The 19,109-nt window shown below is 52.6% G+C and overlaps 1 protein-coding gene and 1 long non-coding RNA gene across 6 annotated transcripts in view; one reads left to right on the forward strand and one right to left on the reverse strand.

Annotated features, from left to right (window-relative positions):
* Dot1l (DOT1 like histone lysine methyltransferase) overlaps nt 1-15,090 on the reverse strand; it is a 37,657-nt gene extending 22,567 nt beyond the window's left edge. For 2 of the 5 annotated variants that reach the window (XR_010052992.1, XM_063263742.1), the window contains exons 1-5: nt 14,774-15,067; nt 7,499-7,542; nt 5,886-5,960; nt 3,308-3,371; nt 1,075-1,303 (exon numbers count right to left, since the gene is read on the reverse strand). Coding sequence is in view for 4 of the 5 variants with exons in the window: in XM_063263742.1 (XP_063119812.1) it covers nt 1,075-1,303; nt 3,308-3,371; nt 5,886-5,960; nt 7,499-7,542; nt 14,774-14,854 (493 nt within the window). In the remaining variant the exon portion in view is untranslated. Of the gene's footprint in view, nt 1-1,074; nt 1,304-3,307; nt 3,372-5,885; nt 5,961-7,498; nt 7,543-9,130; nt 13,630-14,773 lie in introns of those variants that run through there. The other 3 variants (NM_001108733.2, XM_006240959.4, XM_039079392.2) reach the window with 3 other exon arrangements.
* A 134-nt stretch (nt 15,091-15,224) lies between these two features.
* LOC134479808 (uncharacterized) lies at nt 15,225-17,169 on the forward strand. The gene is made up of 2 exons (XR_010053554.1): nt 15,225-15,361; nt 16,949-17,169. It is a non-coding gene; the product is annotated as an uncharacterized LOC134479808 (long non-coding RNA).
* The last annotated feature ends 1,940 nt before the right edge of the window (nt 17,170-19,109 follow it).

Raw genomic sequence — 19,109 nt, forward strand, 5'->3', positions numbered from 1 at the left:
GCCTGGCTGGAAGGCATCCCCTCCGCACAGTAGTAGGTCACAGCACCTCTCGGGGGGCTCTGGAAGGTTAGGGACCCAGGAGTCTCCACCCTCTCAGCTGGGTGAGTCTTCTCCAGCCTCTCTGTCCTGCTCCATCAGGTACAGGAGAGAGGAGAGATGGCCTGTACTTTTTTGTCAACTTGACATAAGCTACAGTTATCTGGAAGGAAGGAACCTTCTCAACTGAGAAAATGCCTCCATAAGATCCAGTTGTTTCTCAGAGTGATTGGCAGGGGAGGGCCCAGACTGTTGTGGTGGCCCTGGGTTCTGTAAGAAGGCTGACCACAGGCTGAGTGTGCTGCTGCACTCCTTTAGTCCCAGCAGAGGAGGCGGATCTCTGTGAGCCTGAAGCCAGCTCGGTCTATAGAGTTCCAAGACAGCCAAGGCTACACAGAAAAAAAATCTGTCTTAAAAAACCAAGGGAGAGGGGGGAAGAAAGAAGGGAAGACAGAAAGCTGACTGAGCGAGCCAGGGAGCAGCGCCCTCCACGGCCTCTGCATCAGCTCCTGCCTCTGGGTTCCTGCCCTGTGTGAGTCCCTGTCCTGACTTCCTTCAGTGATGGACTGTGATCGGGAAGTGTAAGCTGAATAAACCCTTTCCTCCCTGGCTTGCCTCTGGTCACGGGATTTCATCACAGCAATAAACCCTAAGATATGCCCCAGGAAAAGTGAACATCATCAGAACCACAACCACGCAGGCAGTCCAGCAACACTGAAGTCTGTGCATGTGACTGTCTGTCTGTATGTGTGCACATGTCAGTGTCTGACCCAAGTGTGAGGCCACACAGAGCCGTGACTAGAAGCCTTGGGAACATGATTCTGGCTAAGCAGTCCACAACCCATGAACCACTAGGCCACTTCCGGATGCAAGGGTAAGAGGAGCCAGCAGGACAGAGGGCTCTGGGTAGGTGGCCTGAGTGGAAGCACTGATGGTGCCGGGCTCAGCTCAGCTGGCATCCTCCATGAAAAGACTTTCAGGACTCATGTGTGGCCTTGGGTGCCCTGAGAGCCAAGGACCACACTGTCAGATACTCACCACTGCCCAGGTCTACAAACAGGTCATCCTCGGTCATCTTGATCTCATCGATCATCTGGGCCACCAGGTCAAAGGAGGTCTCCCCGTACACCTCGGGGGAGAAGGGCTCGTAGTTGTTGAGCTTCTCTGGGTCGGTCACAGAGTGGTTGTACACCTGCTGCAGGATGTGCCGCAGGAGCCCATTGGACGGCCGAGTATTGAGCTTCATGGGCTGTGTAGTGCCCTTCCACTGGGGACAAAAGTAGACATGACCCATTACACTCAACAGTTCCTACCCAGCATCCAAAACTTGGAAGGCTGAGGCAGGAGGAACACTGTCAGTTCAAGGCCAGCCTTGACTACATGATAAGACCCTGAATCAAAAACCCAAAAGGTTGCCAGGCACTGGTGTTTGCACGCCTTTAATTCAGCACTTGGGAAGCAGAGGCAGGTGGATCTCTGAATTGAGGTCAGCCTGGTCTACAGACTGAGTTCCAGGACAGCCAGGGCTACACAGAGAAACCATGTCTCAAAAAACCAAACAAGCATACACAGTTTAGTGTCTTAGTGGTGAAGAGCATGCTCACTGGGCTCATCCCAAAGACTATAGACAGAAACCGACTCGGCAGCACAGAGACAAATCCCTCCACATCAACCCCGCACTTGGCTCAGGTAACTCACCATGAAGGCCCAATTCCTACTGGACCTTATAAACTCCCTGGCCTAAGCCCACCCCTAGGTCCCAGAAGCCCCTCCTGACTCCAGGCCCCCTGGCAGGTGTGCTCTCTCCCAGTGCACTAGGAGGAGAAAGCAGTGAGAGCTGCAGCTCCAGAGCACCCCTTAGGCTGGCCCCACATGCGCGCCCAGACAGCCCTGGCTCTTATCTGAGCTAAGCACCAGGTCAGAGGTGGCTCCTGTGGTGGCTGTAGATGCTTGGCCCAGGGGGCGGCACTATTTGGAGCCTTGTGTGGCCTTGTTGGAATGGGTGTGTCACTGTGAGGGTGGGCTTGGAGACCCTCATCCTAGCTGCCTGGGAGATAGTCTGCTCCTGGCTTCCCTCAGATGAAGATACAGAACTCTCAGCTCCTCCTGTACCAGGCCTGCCTGGATGCTGCCATGCTCCCACCTTGTTTTTTTTTTTTTTTTTAAAGATTTATTTATTTATTATATATAAGTACACTGTAGCTGTCTTCAGATACACCAGAAGAGGGCATCAGATCTCTTTACAGATGGTTGTGAGCCACCATGTGGTTGCTGGGAATTGAACTCATGACCTCTGAAAGAGCAGTCGGGTGCTCTTAACCGCTGAGCCATCTCTCCAGCCCGCTCCCACCTTGTTGATACTGGACTGAACCTCTGAACCTGTAAGCCAGCCCCAATTAAGTGTTGTCCTTATAAGAGTTGCCTGACCATGGCTTCTGTTCACAGCAATGAAGCCCTAAGACAGTTCGCCTCCCTGGTCTTGTGGATATGGACATTGACATTTGGACAAGGTGTGACAGTACAGGACAGCGCAGTTGGAGGAGCCAGATCCCAGCCCTCATGCTGCAGGAACCATAGTGCAGCTGATTCAGCGGGCAGGCGTGTCCTACGGTAAGGTGGCAGTAGCAGTGGCAGGTTCAGTGTCCTGTGGGACACACAGAGCTGCTCACTCAGCTCAGGTGCTCACAAAGCCGCCCTGTGCCAGCCCCAGCTTCTCTACAGTCATGTTCGTCACAGGAGTATCCCCAATACCACAGAACTCACAATGGCCAGGTGCCTGCTCAGAGCCTCCTGGGCCTTCCAGAAAGCTCACGCCCTGCATGCTCAGTGGCCAAGCCCTGTGGCCTGCATCCAGCTTGTCAACTGAGGCAGGCGGGCGGGCGAACACAGCTTTCTGCAGCTCTGCTGTGAGCAGGATGCCCCCACAGCAGGCAGAGCAGGGGCTCCAGGTTATGAGCAGCTGCAGGGCAGAGGAAGGCAGCCTCAGTTCAGGAAGGGTGCTGACTGCCTAACACAGGATAGGCACAGATGCCAGAGTCTGTCTGTGTAGCAGCAAGGACCCTAAGAAACTTCTTGAGAAAGTCAGCCGGTGCCAGCTGGGTCTTGCTGTCCTGCCACCCAACTCCCCTGCCTCACCATGCCAACCACTCTCCCTACGACTCTTTCACAGACTGTAGGAGGTCCTAGCACTTGGCTGCCCTGGGAGGCCCAGGAGCCAGCACCACCCAAACCCAATTGGAGTGGATGGCCTCGAAAGTGGGGAGCCACTTACCAGCTGGTGGATGCTGTCAATGGCCCGGTTATATTTGTCACACAGCCTCTGCATGCTTTCAAAACTGAAAAAGGAGAGCGGGGAGGGAGGGAGGGAGAGTGTTAGTGGTGTTATTGGGCTGCAATATACCCAACTTGCACAGACGTGTAGAGCTAGACAAATAAATGCCCCACCAGAAGCCTCCAGGGAACCCACCAGGCTACAGAACACCAACATGGCAGGCCAGCCAGAGGCTACGTGCTCAGACAGTCCCTGGCCACGGGACTAAGCCCAAGGGCAGCTTGGGTAGCTCTACTTCACATGTCAATTCCACAGTCAGACTGTGTCACTTAGATGAGGAACTTTAAGAGCAAGTCATGACAAACACCTGGGCTAGGGCTGGGGAGATGGTTCAGCAGCTAATGCGCTGGCTACTAAGTATGAGGTCCTGAGTGTGAGTGTGAGTCCTCAGAACCTACCTAAAGCAGGGCAGGGTGAGGTTAAGCGTTCCCCATCCTTCTAAAGAGAAGGGGGCGGGGTTGGCATGTGCAGCACTGAAAACCAAGAGACCACCTCAAATGAGGTGGGAGGTGGAGAGCCAGGCTCTCCTCTCTGAGCTGTAAGGAGCATGTGAGACAACAGGATGGGGCACTGGTCCACACTGACAACCCCAGCTCTCAGGAGCTGGAAAGATGCAGAGACAGACAATGTTACAGGCTCAAGCCAGCCAGGGCTACACAGTGAGACCCGTCTCCAAAAGAGAGAAGAAAGCAGAGTTGGGGCATGTGAGCCTAGCAGTGACAGCACTGGCTACTCTAGCAAGAGGACCCAGGTTCTGTTCCCAGCACCCACACGGAGGCTCACAACAGCTGTGACTTCAGCTCCAGGGGATCCTATGTCCTCTTCTGGCACCTGTGGGTATTGCTTGTATATGGTGCACAGGCAAGCCTTCGCACTCAAAGTAAACTAAATAAAGCCTTTTTGTAACTGAAGCAAGCAAAAGAGTGCCTCCAACTACATGGGCAGTGGAGGCCCCGCCAGTCTCTGGACTCCAAGTCGCCCGCCATTAGCTGGGACCAGGGGTGGGTGGGGGTATCTGTAGCTTCTAGACAGACCTGGGACAGGGCCCCTCAATTAGCTGATTTCTCTGAAAAGACCTCTGTATACTTTGAACACCAGTCAACAGAAGCACAGTTCCAGGGATGAGGGTGCCTCTCCACATCACCTATGTTCAGGGCCATCCCAAATGCCCAAAGAACCCAAGAGGAGCCTCATGCTGGGATTAGGATGCTCTGGAACACTAACACACACAGACAGTCTCCTCCCCATGCAAGGGAGTCACATAATGCCACCTGATCCCCAGCACTCTGGTGTGTTACAGTATGATCCTGGACTGGGAAAAGCCAAAGCAGGGCGAGGTATTGCCACACACAACTACAGTCCCAGCGACTTGGAGTTTGGATCATGTGGGTGCAGGACTTTTTTTTTTTTTTTTTTTTTTGGTTCTTTTTTTCGGAGCTGGGGATTGAACCCAGGGCCTTGCGCTTCCTAGGCAAGCGCTCTACCACTGAGCTAAATCCCCAACCCCATATAAATGGTATGAATATTCTTTTTTTTTTTTTTTGGAGCTGGGGACCGAACCCAGGGCCTTGTGCTTGCTAGGCAAGCGCTCTACCGCTGAGCTAAATCCCCAACCCCAAGGGTGCAGGACTTTGAGGGCACACTAGTCTACTATCAGAGGGTTCCACTGCAAGGGTCTGGGTGGGTTCCTCACATAGAAAGGAGTTTTCCGAGGTCCAGGAGCTTCACAAAGGTGGTGAGATGGAGGGCTGGGGTTATCTTTGGAGCAGGAGTGAGCTCCAGTCCACTTAACACCCAGACGCTAGTTATAGGGCAGGGGAACCAGCCAAGGGACTGTCCCATTGTCACTAAGGCTAGCTGGTTAGCATCAGGAGTCCTTTCTAATAATGAGGTCATAGGTCAAGCAAACCTTTTCAGGCAGAGTCAAGAATGGGCAGGCTTTGAGCAGGAGGTAGAGCCTGGACTACCTTTTTTTTTTTTTAAGATTTATTTATTTATTATATGTAAGTACACTGTAGCTGTCTTCAGACACACCAGAGGAGGGCATCAGATCTCATTACAGGTGGCTGTGAGCCACCATGTGGTTGCTGGGATTTGAACTCAGGACCTCTGGAAGAGCAGTCAGTGCTCTTAACCCCTGAGCCATCTCTCCAGCCCCTGGGTAACCCAGCTCCAGGCAGTGCTCCAGGCAGGGATGCCTTTGCTTCTCCATCGCTCTGCTCAGGAGGAGAGGTGCTAGGTGGGAGCAAGGACTGGCCTCACCCAGCACCTATGAGCCCACCAACAGAGTCTGGCAGTCTGCCGCTGTGAAAGGCCAGTCAGTCCCTCACCTGTCCTGGAGTGCCCCACACTTCAATTCAACTTGGACAGTGTAGGGCTCCCAGGGATTGTCTCACTCCTCCAGCCAAATCCACAATTCGACCAGAAGAGCTTCCCAGAAGCTTAGACAGACAGTGGGCCAGAGTGTAAGCAGCTGGGGAGACCTAGCCAGCAGTCCCCGCGACCCCTTCCAGCTCACCTTTTGGTGTCGTAGTCGATCAGGACATAGTTCTCCATGGCCAGCTTGAGATCTGGGATTTCCTCGCAGACCCATCTGAAAAGGAACAGAGAGATGCTGCTGGCCTCAGCCCGTTCTCTGGAGTGAGAGAGAGAGAGAGAGAGAGAATGTGTGTGTGTGTGTGTGTGTGTGTGTGTTATTGTGCAAGTTTATGAGAGGCTGCTGAGAAATCACACAGATTTTGAGGCCAAGGTCAGTGTTGGCACTTGGAAAAGAAATAAAATCATGTAATATGGTAAAAAGTAAAATATTGGGGTTGGGGGATTTAGCTCAGTGGTAGAGCGCTTGCCTAGCAAGCACAAGACCCTGGGTTCAGTCCTCAGCTCCAAAAAAAAAAAAAAAAAAAAAGGCGGGGGGTGGTGGCAAGATGGCTCAGTAGGTAAAAGCAACTGTGGTACAAACCAGCAACCCAAGTTTAATCCTGGAACCTACACGAGGAGAAGCAATTCCACAAAGCTGCCCTCTGCCCCCACAGTGTGCTGTGGTATGTGTGAACAGACAAATCAACCAAACACAAATATGATAAAAAAAAACTCTGGGGGAGGGATCAGCCTTAGCAGGAAGATCCGGGATTTCAAACCAGGCTGAGACACACACACCCCAGACAGGGTTTCTCTACACAGCCTTGACTACCCTGAACTATGTAGACCAAACTGCAAACCAGCCTGACCTCAAAATCCTAGAGATGCCTCTGCCTCTGCCTCCCGAGCTCTGCTGGCTGCCAGTGCCTACGCCCAGCCAGCTCACTCCTCCAGCCAGATGCTCTTCTACCAAAAGAGCGTCCTGCATGCTTAGCCAGACAGCTGGCGGAGTGTGGGTGGCCTTCGTAGGTACACCTGTGCTTCTTCGTGCACAGGTGGAGGGTGGGTGTGTATGCACTTGTGGACGCACAAGATGCAGTAACATGTGTACCACAGAACATGTAGGGTCAGAGGATATCTGCTGCTGGTCCCCTCCTCCCATCTTCATGGCTTCAGAGATGACACTCAGGTCTCCAGGCTAGCGCTAGACCAACTCACTGGTCTCTCTAGCCCAGGCTGGCCTCCCATCTGAACACTTAACAGCAATCTACAACTTGGGTCTCTACGGTCTGCCAGGGCTTTCCCCAGTAATCCATGCTCACTATTACGAGCCTCAGAGGGCAGAAGCTTCGGAAGGAAGGCTGCAGATCCATGGCAACAGGCAGCTGCCATGGTACCATGTGTCTGCAGGTGTCACAGGAAGGAGGCCCTACTCAGTTACATTAAGCCTTAGTGGTCCTTACAAACTCCCATCTTTCTCCAATGATATGAAAACACAGAGACGTCCCAAGTTCCATCTCACGGGAGGCAGCAGCTCAGGGGCTGTACAAGTGAGAGCTGGCCCCATCCCCACCATGGCAGAGGAAACAAACTGAAGTTGTCCCAGACATACAGTGTACAACAAGGGCCATGGAGAGCTGCCCTGCAACTTGATGCCTCTGCCAGGGCTCCTCCTGCCACTTCCTGAGAAGTCCCAGTGAGGACAACAAACCAGAAGTGCTGGGAACCTCAGGAAGCAGTCCTGACCCAGTGCTCACCCCACACGATACTCACCGGATAGTCTCGATAATCTCATGAGCAGCATCATGGTGCTTGTCCTGAAAGAGAAAAAGCTACACCGTTGGTCCCATCAACCACACAGTGACATCCCAACTCCTCTTGTTCTACGATGCACACGACAGCACCTGGACTCCGCAGCGATGCTGACTTAACACATTCCCCAGAGCTGGTGCCTGACTCAGAGCTGTCTCCCTGCAAATCTGATGAGTGTAGGCAGATTCTACAGAGTCCCATAGAGCCAGCATTCCCACCTACAAAATGGGAAACCCAGCACATCCACTGGCCAGCGTGTGCGCAATGCCTGAAATCAAGCCTTGCCCCAGTGACCACTCAAGGCCAGCTCTCAAGTCTGCCACCATAAGATCAAACACACACTGACAGAAAGTGACAGAGGGAGGAGGAAGGACAAAGAAGCAGGAGGCGCAGTGCTCCTGCCTCCCTGGGCTGGTCAGTGGCCCTATGAGCTTCCCGTCCTTCATATCCACTGCACACTGGCTTTGCATAGCCCCAGCTCTACCAACGAGTGCACTGTAGGGGAATGCAGGCAGCTAAAGAATGACGAAGGCTATATCTACCTCATGAGAACAGGACACACAAACGCCATGGCCAGGTCCCCCAGAGCCCAGGCTCTTCGCCTGAGTCCTGGCCATCACCTCTGCTGCACAGTGGACTCAGTGCTGTATCCAGCACAGCCACAGGCTACACACAGATGATAGGAAATAGTCAAGTAGCTCTTGAACACTGATGTGGGCTCCCAGTGTGCCCCACAACCCTAAGTCTGCTTGTGTGTGTGTGTGTGTGTGTGTGTGTGTGTGTGTGTGTGTGTGTACGCATGCACATGCACACAGAAGGAGGAGGGGAAGGGGAAGGGAGACACTCAGTCCGTAACTTTCTGGAAGCTTTATAGTGGGGGGCTCATGATGCTATCCCAACTTTTGGGCTCAAGCAATCTCCATGCCCCCAGCCTCCTGAGCGGCTTGGGCTCTAGATACATCTAGCTTAGAGAACTTTCTTAGACTTAACCCTGAACTCAAAAGTGCACAAGGCCTGGCCCAACTCCAGGGCACTAATTCACAGCGCACAAGGGGACACCCAGCTTCTTGGCTGCTACCTTCCTGAAGGCAGGAGGTGGGTATGATGGGGACTCAAAGGTCTACGGAAGGACAAGTGTCCTTGCTTAGCTACAAGGACAGGCATGAGGCCAGCGCCAGACTATCTGTGCCAGCTATTGCCCTGTGGCCACAGGGGTTTCTGCTGTGCATCCCATGCCAGGCTGGCTGATATAGGTCAGTCAATAGATAAGACTGACTGAAGGTCCACCATCAGGACACTTTTGTGTCCTCCTCCTTGCAGGCCACAGGGTGTGAGGGCAAAGAACAGGGCCTTGGTTACCCTTGTCTTAGGAGAGCTGGGACAAGCCCTGAGGGAGGGGCAAGCAGCCAGACAGCAGCAAACTACACCCAGGCCTTGAAGCAGCTACGAGTAGCTGCACAGAGACCATAGAGTTTGCAGCACTTGTTCAGCAGTCAGAAGGGAAGTTCACAAGCCCACCAGGCAGTCGCAGTGCCTGTAACCCCCGCCAGGGTGTGCGGACTGGGGACTGGGGCCATCTGGCTTCCAGTCTACCTGGAAAAGCAAATCATCAGGACCAGCAAAGGACCCTGCTTCAAAGAGACAGATAGTGACATCAAAAGGCATAGCATCCTCTTCTGTCTTCCACCCTCACAGGTAGTGAATACCTGTGCACAGTAAATAAAAATTCAATATTTAAAAAATCAACTCATTGCCTGGGGTATATGAACGCCCTTATCGATCTTGGTGCCACCCCAGTCTATCCTGTCACTCCGTCCTAGGATGGAGGTGAAACAAGTTCATCTTTCAAGGCCTCAGAACTGGACATCTCCACCCTCAAAAACCACAAGCCAGGGGCAAAGGCAGAAGCACAGGGTCCTGACATTGGCGACAGGACCACTGTATGTAGCTCCACAATAGAAGATGCCCAGAACAGATAATCCTGAGACAGAAAGTTATACTCATGGGTGCTGGGGACAGATGACTGCTCATGGAGGTGATGGACTGTTCTAGAACTAGAGAGCTGGGGCTGGAGAGATGACTCAGCAGTTAAGAGCACTGACTGCTCTTCCAGAGGTTCTGAGTTCAATTCCCAGCAACCACGTGGTGGCTCACAACCATCTGTAATGAGATCTAATGCCCTCTCCTGGTGTGTCTGCAGAGACAATGTATTTACATATATATATGAACTAGAAAGCTGTCATAGCTGCCTGACCTCTCATCAGTAACCTGTCTGGGGTGCTGGTTTTGGACAAACCCCAGACCTCCCACAAGTGTAGGCAGGTACTCCCTTTCTGAGTTGGAATACAGCTCAGTGGGCCCAGCACTCCCTAGAGTGCACAAAGCCCTGGGCTCCATTCCAGCACCATGTAAACTAGGCCAATACATCCCCATACTCTGGAGGTAAATGCAGAGTCAGGAGTCTAGAGGCACAGAGAGAGCGGAGGGAAGAAGTGTGTGTGTGGGGGGGGGGGGTTTAAGGGAAGAGGCAGGTGCTCCAGTAACTGCATGGCACTCCCTCCCTGAGCAGCTCTATCCTGCCTGTGCCCCTGGCATATCCACACCACCAGCAGAGTAGTCAGAGGCAGTCCAGCCAGGGAAGGACCTCAGAAGCCAGCCACACTTTAGCCCTGGAGCTGGTGCCCACACACAATGGACAGCTGTGTTTCGGTTACTCTAGCAACAGGCGGACGCTCAGGTGGGTGGGCACCTGTACTGAACACAGCCACCAGACAATGTTCTGAAAAGATAACCAACCTGGCTTGCATAACTCAGACCCTGGGAAAAGAGGACAGGTCTGCCCCAACAAACAGACCACTTATCCAACCTGAGATATGGGGCGGCAGACCTGTGTCTCAGATTCTCAGAATCCAACTCTGCGGGGACCCAGTGCCCAAGTCTCCCCTCTTCCCAGTTACAGCAACCACAAATGTCACTAGATATCACCAAGTATCAACCAAGGACAGACCCTCCATCCCCATGAGAATGGCTGGCTAACCTTTCAACATGGCAGAAGCAATGACACCTGCTAGGGTGTGACACACCTGGCAAGGAATCCCAGCTGTGGGAGGTGGGTTTTCCTCACTGACTTAAATACTTCACAGGTAACTTGGAGCCAGCAGGACATCTCATATTCACAGCACTTGGGAGAACAAGACAGGACTGCTCTAAGTTTGAAACCAGCCTGGGCTACATGGTGAGTGCCAAACTGCCCTGGGTACAGAATCAGATCACTTCAGAAAAGTCTAACTTGAAATGGGGCAGTGCTTCCATGCAGAGGCCCAACTGGTGGTTCCCTGGCAATCCCCACTCTCATCATGAACACAGTTAAGTGGCTTGAAAGGCAAGCCCATGTTTCACACTGCCAAATATGGAAGCCCACCATTATCATCCCTTCCCTTCCCTGTAGCTCATTGGCCCACATGGGCAGGCCTGCCTCCTGCCCATGTGAGCACCGGATTAGCCTGGACACTTATCCAAAGAGGTCAGCAAGAGAAAATACCTTCTGAGTCACGCTGGTGCTGGCTCATTCTACCCTCAGCACGACTCACCCAGTCACCCACCCACGGGACTCCTCGACTCATCAGAAGGGACACACCACCACACATGGCCTACTGAGTCACCAACAGGAAGGTTGCCCTAGCCCTCCCTCCCTCTCAGGCTTGTCCCCCAAACTGCCTGCCAAGCAAACAGCCAAAATGACACCTGCACCCCTTCTGCCAAAGAGGTTATTATTCTATGAGGTGCCAAAGACCTAAACTGATGCAAGGATGATGTCCCCTCCCACCTGTCCCTGTCCAAACCTGGTCCCTAAACTGGGTATTTGAGTGTGAACAGCAAGGCCTCTCTAAGAAGCTGGGCCACCAGCCCAGGTCCATGACTACCACACTCAGTTCCTAATCTGTCAAGTCCCAGGGCTTGAGTGACGAGTGTCTTTCTACCCTCTGTGCTCTGGGGACAGCAAAGGTAGCTTGCAGGTGCTTTCTACAAAGAATCATAAAGCCAGGCCTGGTGGCACACACTTGGCATCCCAGTTAGGTTATCCTGAGACCCCCATCTCAAAACAAACAATAGACTGGGAAGGCCTGCAGGTGGGTGAGCAGTGATATCTGAGCTCCAGTCCAGGGGCAGGAGCGCCCAGCCTTTTCCCAATGCCTCAGTAACAGGAGAGCAGGGCAACAAGAGATTTTTCTGTGTTTGCTTGATTATGGGGGAGGGGCCCTGAAATGAGAGTGTGGGGCAGGCTGGCATGGAACTCACTTTATAGTCAAAGCTGGTTTTCAACTCCTTCCTGACCCTCCTGTCTCCACTTTCTGGGAGCTAGCATGGCAGACCTGACACTGTTTGGTGTGTGCCAGGTCCTGGCTTCCTGAGAAGTAGAACTCTCCATGAAACATGGAACCAGAAGAGAGCACTGTGGAGCTGCTGCCTCCAACCCCCCACCCTGCCACCTGCTGGCCCCTGGATAGAGAGCAGTGTGACAGCCACAGCTGGAAAGGGCGGCAGATGTAAGAGCAGGACTGGGCCAGCAGAGCCAACCTTGCCAAGTGAGATCTGGGCCAGCAAGGGAAAGGCGCTGGGCGGTCATTCCCAGCGCCACTGGAAAGCCAGTTCCCGCCAGGCGTGACTGAAGGCCTGACTCACATGGGAGGGTGACTGGGCCAGTGTCACTGGGTGAACTTTCAGCCTCATCACTAGGGACCGGGCAGAGGCAAACTAGCAGCACATTGTATTCAGCAACAACAAAGTTGTGTGGTTTTTAATAACCTTTCAAACTCATATATGACAACTTTAGGGATGCGGTCTAGTGACTGTCCACTCGGTGCAGGCCAAGCAGCCAGCCCATTTCTTGGTATTCTCAGGGACAGCTTCAGCTTGAGCAAGGTCACCTGCAGGTGTCTGGAGCACAGAGTCTCACCTCCCCGCTCCCTACACCTACACACACACACACACATACACACACACACACACACACACACAGAGACAGAGAGAGAGAGAGAGAGAGAGAGAGAGACAGACAGACAGACAGACAGACAGAGACAGAGAGAGAGACAGAGAGGGGTACAACCGTATCATCCCAACCAGCACTTGGGGTAGAAGCAGGATATCTCTGCAAGTTCAAGGCCAGCCTGAGATACAGAATGAGTTCCAGGGCAGCCACCATATAACAAGACCAAAGAAACAATAGAAAAAGAAACGGGCTGGAGAGATGGCTCAGCGGTTAAGAGCACCCGACTGCTCTTCCAGAGGTCATGAGTTCAATTCCCAGCAACCACATGGTGGCTCACAACCATCTGTAAAGAGATCCGATGCCCTCTTCTGGTGTGTCTGAGGACAGCTACAGTGTACTTATATATAATAAATAAATAAATCTTTAAAAAAAAAAAAAAAGAAAAAGAAACACTGGACCAACACAGGTTGTGCTGCAGAATGAACATCACCAAATGTGGCTCACTGCCCAAAGGATGCTGCCTAGGTAAAGGACAAACTAGGGGTAGCCTCAAGTCCTCAAGACAGTGTGAGTGGGCAAGCCATTCTCTCAGGTGAACACTGCAGTTGCTGATCATTCGTTGGACTTTCTGGAAAAGACTGCTAGCAGAGGACAGGATGTGACTGCCTGGGAGGTTGGAGGCAGATGACAGAGGGTCAATGAAGGGAGGTTAGGGTGGCTGAAATGTGCTGCACCTCAACCATGACTGTGCCCACAACTCACAGAACTACCCTGCAAAGGCTAGCTGGTCAGAATGACGATGTCTGAAGAGGAAAAGTACTAAGGAATATGTTCTTCCTCTCTTCCAGACAGTCTTACCAGACAACCTCCCAGACTTCCCAAGGCCCCTCCAGACTCCACCAACACGAGGGGACAACTTTTCCTGTTTCCCACGGTCCTTCCAGTTGTGGTAAAAAAGGGGACAAGCCTCCCCAATTTCTCAGACTCTTTCTGGACAGACTACCAACCTGGAACCCACTGTGCAGACCAGGTTGGTCTGGAACTCAGAGATCCTTCTGCCTCTGCCTTGTGCCAGGATTAAAAGTGTGTGCCACCACGCCCAACATACACACAAACTGGTATTTTTAAATTCCTATTACATTTGTGAGTGGCTGTGTTTGTGCACAGTGAGGTCAGAAAACTTGTGGAAGTTGGTACTCTCCCTTCTGCCGTGTCACGAAAATGGAACTCAGACCATAGGACTCTGCTGCTGAGCCATCATGCTGACCTCAGAAGAGTTTCCAGTGGACACCTGTGGGAATTTTCAAGGACACACAGGGCAGGACAGGTGCAAGGGCACCCCAGGAAGCACATTTTCCACAGGACCCAGTGAGGATGTGGACTTGGAGCAGAGAAACCCAATGACTTATTTTCTGCTCAAAGCACACAAAGGGCCACCAGGGGCCAGGACACTGGCCTTGCAGGTCCTCCTGGACTTCAGAACCCGTTTGCCTCTGGCACTTCCACTTTGCCTGTCATTTTTCAAGGGTCATTAGGATTATAGGATAACACCCCCAACGTTCCAGTCTCACCAGCCCTGCCCATGAGGGCTACCTTCAGACTTCCTATGTCCCCTCTAGCCATGCCACCAACATCAACTGCTCCAAATTTTCACTGTACCTACAGGCAATCCACCAACATCAGACGACACATGAGGTACAAACGGAGATGACAACCTCTCTAACTCCTCAGGTCCTTCCAGCCAGGCCCCCTGACATGAAGGAACAAACTATTCAGAGCCCTCGCACCATGCCACGAACGTGGAGGACAACCTAACCTAAACCGACACGAAGGGCCAACCTCCCTGACTTCCTTGGGTTCCTTTTAGCCCCTGGCCATCAACACCAGAAAGTGACAACATAAAAGGGCCTAGGGGACAACAGGAGAAGGCAGCACGCTAAGATACAGTACACAGTATGATGGGACGTGAGGTGACAACTTGAAGTAACAACATGAGGGGTCGCCACGAAGGCAAAGCGTCCCCGACTACCCAGTCCCTACACCCCTGGCCACAACGTCAGCCCAGACCCAAGTCTTAAAAGGCTGGAGACGCGGGGCTCCGGGCCAGCGGCGGCGACAGCGCGACGGGCCGCGTCCGGGCAACGGCAGGCGCGGGCGCGGGCCGGGAACGGCCAAGGACCGGCCGCCGCCGCGGAGCCGCGGAGCCCCACGACTCCCACCCCCGGGTTCTCCGCAAGTACACTCACGTAGACCGGCAGCGGCCACGGGTAGACGGCGGGCTCCGCGCCCACAGGCGACTTGAGCCTCAGCTCCAGCTTCTCGCCCATGTCGGCGCGCGCGGCCGCCGCACCATGCTAGGCGGGCGGTTGGGGGAGGGGCGGGGCCGCCGGCGGGAAGGCAGGCGGGCGGACTCGGGCGGACGCGGGGCGGACGGCTGAGGACAGACGGCCCGGCCTGTGCCTCGGCCACCGCTCCCGTGTGGCCCCAGCTCCCCTCTTTGTAGGAGTCACAGAGCCGGGGCGTCTAGCGCCGCCGCCATCTTGGGCCGGCGTGAGGAGAAGGCACAATGAGCCGGGGGGTCGGGCTGAACCACTGGGCGCGCGCGCGCGGGGGAGGCCGGGAGCCAAGAGGCGGTGCGCGCCCAAAGCCTCCGCCCGCCGCGCCGCGCGCACCACCCCTCGTACGCCACGCCCCCTTGGACTCGCCCACCTCCCGCCGACGCACGCACGTTCGCACGCAGGGTCGCACGCACGTCCTCGGTTGCCCTCCGACGCCACCGCCAGCCGGAAGCGGGGACCCGGGGAAACCCTGCTGAGGCAAGCGAGAGAGACCAGGTGGGGACAAGTTCAAGTCCCAGTTGCGCAGGCTCGCTTTGCTTTGCTTTTTTTTCTTTTCTTTTCTTTTTCTTTTCTTTCCTTTCCTTTTCCTTTTCTTTCTCTTCTCGTCCCTATTCTTTTTCTGTTTTTCCGGCTTTTTTCCTTTTTCTGTTTCTCTTTTCACTTTTTTTTATCTTATCCACTTATTTATTGTTTATTTACTTATTTGGTTTTTTTTTTTTTTTTGAGACACGGTAGCCCTGGCTGTCCTGGAACTCCGTCTACTCTGTTGACCAGTCTTACCTCAAATTCACCAAGATTCCCCGCCTCTGCCTCCCTCCCTAGTGCTGGGATTAAAGGTGTGCACCACCACGCCTAGCTTCTTTTCATTCTTTTTGAAGATATTTTCCGACTTTCTATGCAGTTTCACACTAACAAAACCGTGAATCTATGACCCATAATCCAAGGTCTTGGGAAGCTGAGGCAAGGGATCACGACTCAAAGCCCACTTGAGCTACAGAGTGAAACCATTCCTAACAGCAAGAACAAAACTGAAAAACAAAATCATCAAATGGGTTAGAGAGATGGTTCAGTAGCTAAGACTACAGGCTGCTCTTTTAGAGAACCTTAGATTCCATTCCCAGCCCTCCCTCGGGCTCACAACCATCTCTGACTGAATTCCCAGGGTTCCAACGCCCTCTTCTGGCCTCTCCATGCACCAGGCAATCGTGGTGCATAAACATACATTCAAGCAAAACACTCACACACATTTTTTAAAAGCGTTGAAAACATTAAACAGCCAAGTGTGGTAACCCACACCATTGGTCTTAGTCAGTAGGCAGAGGCAGGGTCTCTGTGAATTGGAGACCAACCTGGGCTAGAGAGCAAGTTTCAAGGTAACCAGGGCCGCATAAGAAGACCCTGCTATAAATTAGTTAATTACTAAAGCATCAGTAAATTGGACCTGTAGCTTGGTGGCTCTGTATTAAAAGTGCACAGCAAAATTATTCTCTGCCCAAGCACAAGGCCCTGGGTTCGGTCCCCAGCTCCAAAAAAAAAAAAAAAAATTATTCTCTGCCCTTCCCAGAACTCTACAGAGCTAGGAGCCAAATTGATTTCCTTCTCAGGCCATTCCAATCTTTCTAATAGCAAAGGTCCCTCCTCCAAACCTTGTGAAAATAAGCTGGCTTCAGGCTGATAGGACGTCAGCTGCTCTGGATAACCGATTTCCTCCTGCGTTACACTGCAGTGAATTTAATCTAGGGAAGATGGCTCACACCCCTCACTCTAGCACTTGCTTGAAGCCATGCTGAGCTACCAAATGACTTCCAGGCCAGCCTGGGCTACTCAATGAGCCCTCCTTCCAAAACTTTCAGTGATGTGTTAGAAGACTCTGTGGCTTGGTATGATGTAAGCATGTCAAGGAACGGCAGGCTTGGTAACACACACGTATGTCACACGGGACTCTTGAAGCAGAGGCAGATGGGTAGCCTGGGCCTGAGCCGAGGTTACCCTTTCCAGAAGTCTATATTGGTTCTGGATCGCTCCACTGTTGGCTTCTACGTTTGATTTTCTTATCTTGTTTTACTTTTTTTATTTTGATAGGAGCTCATTGTGTAGCCTCGAAAGTTGATATGTGGGGCTGGAGAGATGGCTCAGCGGTTAAGAGCACTGTCTGCTCTTCCAGAGGTCCTGAGTTCAATTCCTAGCACCCACATGGTGGCTCACAACCTGTAATGGGATCCGATGCCCTCTTCTGGTGTGTCTGAAGGCAGCAACAGTGTACTCATATAAATAAAAATTAATTAAAAAATTTAAAAAAGAAAGTTGATGTGTAGCCCAGGTAAGGGTGTGCGCCACCACCATGTCCCTTCTGTTTTAGTTTGTTGTTGCTGCTGGCGTTGTGGACACTGTTCTGCAGGCTAGAATGACCTTGAACTTCTTTTCTTAAGTTCCTGTTTGGCTATGGAAATACACTAAGCAAATACTAAGCTACAGTCTAAGACCAAGCCTTGAACAGAACCCCCACCCTGAATCCTGCTGCTGCAATGACAGAGTGTGAACATTCTTTATATCTGACCTATTTCCTCACACCCTTCAGAGGGAAGTCCAGTCCTGTTAGTCAGTGTTCTCATGTGACTTGACGTTACTCTAGGGGATTCCTACACAGGGCCCTCCTCCATGTGTCGTGGTTAGGACTTTCTACTTTTCCTTGGTTGTTCAGAGTGAGGCTCATCTTTCCCTACAAGCCAGTGTCCATCACTGATTTCTTTCTTTTTTTTCTTCTTCTTCTTCTCTTTCTCTTTTTTTCTTTTTCTTTTTTTTTCAGACCTGGGGACCAAAACCAGGGCCTTGCGCTTGCTAGGCAAGCGCTCTACCACTGAGCTAAATCCCCAACCCCCATCACTGATTTCTAAGCCAACTTCAGTGGTACTGGAGAGAATTTCCCATGTCCCTCGTGCTTTCCTTGCCAGAGCTAAGGGTGTAGCCTGATGCCTCATGGAAGCTAGGGTCAGTACCTCATCACCAAACACACCCCCAGTCACTCACCAAGGATTCTAGGCAGGCTCCACCCGACCACGCCCCCAGCCCCTGAGGAGGCAGGGCTCAACCCTAGCCACGCCCCAACTACTCACTGGAGTATTCTAGGCAGGGCTCCACCCCCGCCCACCAGTGCCCATATATCCCACATATTTTACTTTTTGTTGCCAAACTCAGCTCATCACCTGAAAGAAACAAGAGAAAAGTGGGGTCCAGAGGAGAGGCAAGTCCCCTCCACCCACCATGGGTCCAGAGGGAGAGGGAAGTCCCCCCCTCATCCCGCGCCTGTCTTTGAAGTTCCTCTGCCGCTTCCTGCACTTTCTTGATTTCAAGGCTGCTGGCCGGTTCTGCTAATTTTGGGCTGAGAGCACACAGGATCCTGTGAGTCACGTCTTAAAATAAACCTCCGTATCTATATGTGTGCGCACTTGGCTCTATTTCTGGAAGCCTGAGTAATAGCCCAGGAAGCCGGGGGTGTGGAGGGTGTGGGGGTGTGTACCATCAGCCACTCCCTCCCAGCCAGCACTGTGCCTGGACTCCCAAGTACTCTCAAGGCTGAGGTGAGGGGTAAAAGTTCCAGACCAACACTAGACACGGGGATAAGTGGGTAGAGGGCTGACCTGGAACGTGGGAAGCCCCGAGCTGCATCACCGGCGACTCATAAACTGGGTGTGGTGAACTAGCCTACTATCACCCGACCCAGCACTGGGAGCTGAGGCGGGGCGGTTAGGAGTCCAAGGTTACCCTCAGTTACACAGTGATCTCGAGATCATCCAGGTCTACAGGAGATGCTGCTTTTTAAAAAGAGGGAGATAGAGTGGGCTGGAGAGATGGCTGATAAGATCTGGAAAGAGCACTGGCTGCAATTCCAGGTCCTCAGCTCAATTTCCAGCAGCCACATGGTGCTCACAACCAACTACGAGGGGATCTGCTGCCCTCTTCTGTCCTGCAGGAGATAGAGCACTCATATATATGAAATAAATCCTTTTTTTTTTTTTTTTTAAAAAAAGAGGGACCTCATGCCCATGTCTAAGGTGGAGACGGATGGAGGAAGACACGGACTTCCAGCTCAGACCTCCATACACACTGAAAACACACAAAGGAAGAAGAAGGCTAGAGGATTGTCACACTTGGAGAGGGTTTGGACCAAGCCTGGTGTGGAGGCTGGCACCTGGAATTCAAGAACTGGACAAGTACAGACAGGAGCCAGCCTCATCTAATTGGT

Source organism: Rattus norvegicus, chromosome 7 (genome assembly GCF_036323735.1).
Source record: "Rattus norvegicus strain BN/NHsdMcwi chromosome 7, GRCr8, whole genome shotgun sequence".
Classification (NCBI taxonomy): domain Eukaryota; kingdom Metazoa; phylum Chordata; class Mammalia; order Rodentia; family Muridae; genus Rattus; species Rattus norvegicus.